The sequence below is a fragment of the Brachionichthys hirsutus genome, unplaced genomic scaffold (genome assembly GCF_040956055.1).
Source record: "Brachionichthys hirsutus isolate HB-005 unplaced genomic scaffold, CSIRO-AGI_Bhir_v1 contig_1417, whole genome shotgun sequence".
In the NCBI taxonomy this organism is placed as follows: Eukaryota; Metazoa; Chordata; class Actinopteri; order Lophiiformes; family Brachionichthyidae; genus Brachionichthys; species Brachionichthys hirsutus.
In genome coordinates, this window is record NW_027180864.1 from 2,303 (window position 1) to 5,617 (window position 3,315).

Sequence of the window (3,315 nt, forward strand, 5' to 3'; positions counted from 1 at the left end):
TGAGTCATAATAAAAAAGAAAGTCATTAAATGATTCATATTTTATTATTTTCAGTCTAATTACAAAGCAAACCAAAATGTTCCCTAATGGAGGTAAATCTTAGCCTACCCCTAAGCCTTGACGTTGGAGGATGGCGACTGCTTATTATTTGCTGCTCACCAATGAGACGTCGTCGCTGCTTAAATACGCATCGTGGGAAAAGTAGCTACTTAAATTCGATTTAGTGGTTCTAGCTTGATTTTGAATGAGCCTCTTGGCTCTCCCGGACAGATTGACAGATTGTCTTTATCGTAGCTTTGTTTTATTTTTGGCTGTTTACTCTGCGTCTCCGCTGTCATCGCTCACGACATTAAAGGAGCTCCGATCTTCTGAGGGGGGAGGATGAGCTTCCTTTAATGATTAAGTGCTTGAAATGACAAACATGTGAACGGATTCCAGAGAGAGAGCTGACGAGTCTTTCTGTCGCCGCGTTCTGCAGCAGCGGAGAGGAAGTCGAGTCCCGTAATCTGAGAGCGCGAGCAGCGAGACGGAGCCACCGGTTCAGGGTCTCGTGGTCATGGGGTCAAAGTCATTACCTGCAACTAAATGTGCAAACAAAGGGAATAAACTTCTACACTGTGGAATAAAACCTGCAGTTTTTGTTCAAAGTTCTTCCATTTTATTCACCAGATAGATTTCACCCATAAAATTATTTCCATGCTCTCCTTTTAGTATTTAATATTTACAGCGCAGCAGAAATTTAACGAGAAAACGAGTAAAGACTTTTTCATTTCCCACTATTGTGGTGAGAAAGATTAGTGCCACTCAGGAGCCAGGAGGCACTTAGTTTAGCTTAGCACTCCTGAACGCTGCGCCCCCTAGCTGCGATGGCAGATATCGCAGCACTCCAGACAGAACTCGAGGCATTCAGTGGGCTCGCAGCAGGACTCGAACAGCACCGAGTGGCAGTGGGGGTGGCAGCTGAGCTCCTCTGCGGGGACCTCCTGGACGGCCGAGCAGCAGCGGGCGCAGGCGTGGCAGCAGGAGGAGCAGGCCTCCAGCAGACCCAGGAGCAGCGCGGAGGCCTGGCAGGACAGGCAGGCCAGCAGCGTCTGGAAGCAGCCACCTGCGGCCGGAGGGAGGACAATAACGCTCACCGTAAAGCTGACACCGACGCCGAAGGCCCGTCAGGAAAGTATTCACGTCTCCATTAACCCCAAATTAATCGCCGGCGTGTTTGTCTGTGACGCCGAGTGGCAGTTGAAAGAGAAACAGCTCTGTGATTGTGTTTACTTAATCACGGAGCATCATCCAGTCCTCAGGGGAAAATCAAACGGGCCACGGAGGCCGCCGGTGATGAGCAACATGCAGAGAGAAGCTGTCAGCGGGTAATTGCTCTCCTGCTCAAATTAGGAACAGATAAAATGGCACGCGTGAACCCGCCGGGGTGTTAAAGAGCCTTCCCTGCGATCCTCACTGTTGTCTTATTAGCAGCGGCTGTTTTTCATCCTCACAAGGACCAGCGAGTGAGAGAGCTCATGCAAATGGAGCCGTTTTATCTGTTTACTCAAAGCCAATGAAAAGGAGGAGGCAGATTCCCTGGGGAGTTGGGTTCAGCCACTCCAATTATAAACCCCCCGCACATATCTTATGCTAATGCCTACATGTGTGTGCAGATGAAAAGCAGCGTTACGTGTGGCCGCTGTATTGATTTAATGTGTAACTTTATAGCGATAACAACATGAACACAAGGATAAACAAGGGGGGGGGGGCAGTTTGAAAGTCTTCAAGGGAAACTTTTAAAGCTGCTTTGGTCTTTGGTGGAAACAGAAAACTCAGTTGGAGTTCACGTCTCTCACATCTCATTTGTTTCCCCCATCAGGATGGGAAGGTGATCAGATTCTGAGGATGATCAATATTGTGACTAAATCCTCTGACGCCTTTCACAGTCGCATTAAATTCCTTTAATGATTCCATCTGGATGAGTGTTGATCCAGTGTGAGCTACGTTTGTGCCCACCTGCAGGCGAAGCTGTCGGTTGTGGAGACCCCGACTCCTTCCTCCTCCTCCTCCTCCTCCTCTTGCTCCCCCTGCTGCTCTGCTGGGGTCTCGCGCCCGGGGACAGCGGGTGAAGGCCACATGGTGGACAGGCCTCCGGCGGCGCTTGTGCAAGCTGGACTGGAGGAAAACGCAGCGTTCCATTGGATCAGAGCGAGGATCGGCTTTTTATTAGCTTCTTTACTTCCTGTTTATTTTGTTTCTGTCTTTGCAACACCTGAAATCATCTCTTATCCTGCACCAAAAAGCACTCGGACTCCCGGCGCGTTCTACTCACTGCGGATGAGGTCAGTCTGGACGGTATTTCCTCCAGAAGGATTTCCTGTGCTGCTGGTTTTAAAGGCGGACCAATCAAAATCAGTACATTTTTACCTTCATTCTTTCATAAGAGGTGATAAAAACTGAGGATAGTTTCCAGTGGAAGCTTAAAAACAAGCATCCTAACGCTAAGATAATCTCCTAATACCGGTACCTGCCTTCAGTCGCGTCGTTCTGATCCTCCGCCCCCTCCTCAGATGGATGGACTCCAGGTAACATGTCAGGCTCTCATGGCTGCTCAGGGTCTCACATCGTCCTGCTTCTGTCCAGCATGCCGGCCTGAGACTGGGAGCTGGTGTGTGTGTGTGTGTGTGTGTCGTTGGTGACTTAACACTCCCCTTCCCAGCAGATCTCCGAGTGGCCGCTTCAAACACGCAGAGCAGCAGCGATTTCAGATTCCACTTCTGTTCTGCTTTTAGTCGCCTAACACGGAGGAGACACATACCCCACGAGTGTGTCAGGGAATAGTGCATGTAAGCAACACACACACTCTTCTTCTTCTTCTCTGTTTGTTTCCTAGCAGGATTTTAAAAATAATAATAAATAAACCTGCTGCACCAGGAAGGAAGTCATTACATTTGGATAAAAAGTTGGATCTAGGAATATTCTTGTCCTATATTTTAGCCTTTAAACAAAATAAAAAATTAATACAAATATTTTCCATAATCATGCAAAAGCAACAAAACGCATCAGGCGGAACAGAAGTGTGAGACTGAAATGTGTTTATTCCAGCTGACTGACTGGTTCTTCTTACTGGCCTTCAGGAAAAGAGCTTTAGTCGAGGCAAAAATACCTTGATTGTCGTTATTCTATGAACAAAGAGACAGTAATGCAACTCCAGGCAACATAACACAAGACAACAATTTTACCCTGGATATGCGGTCGTAGACTTGCTGAAGCTCTTTGATTTCTGTGGCATTGATGTGGGTCTTAAACTTGAAAAATTTATTTTTGTGGAAG

The 3,315-nt window shown here is 47.6% G+C and overlaps 1 protein-coding gene across 1 annotated transcript; it reads right to left on the minus strand.

The window, feature by feature from the left end:
* Positions 1-857: 857 nt before the first annotated feature.
* On the minus strand, positions 858-2,628 carry LOC137916814 (myoD family inhibitor domain-containing protein-like). The gene is made up of 4 exons (XM_068759779.1): positions 2,510-2,628; positions 2,315-2,364; positions 1,999-2,157; positions 858-1,105 (listed from the first exon to the last, which is right to left on the minus strand). Exons 1-4 carry the CDS (start codon positions 2,572-2,574, stop codon positions 858-860), a joined length of 522 nt encoding a protein of 173 aa, XP_068615880.1. The 5' UTR covers positions 2,575-2,628.
* Between the last annotated feature and the right edge of the window lie 687 nt (positions 2,629-3,315).

Excerpts from the sequence above, each read along its gene's own strand:
- LOC137916814 (XM_068759779.1), bottom strand. The coding sequence starts at position 2,574 with ATGTTACCTGGAGTCCATCCATCTGAGGAGGGGGCGGAGGATCAGAAC. Across the intron at positions 2,365-2,509 it reads AACGACGCGACTGAAGGCAG|CACAGGAAATCCTTCTGGAG; the intron begins GTACCGGTATTA and ends TAAAACCAGCAG. Across the intron at positions 2,158-2,314 it reads CCAGACTGACCTCATCCGCA|TCCAGCTTGCACAAGCGCCG; the intron begins GTGAGTAGAACG and ends GTTTTCCTCCAG.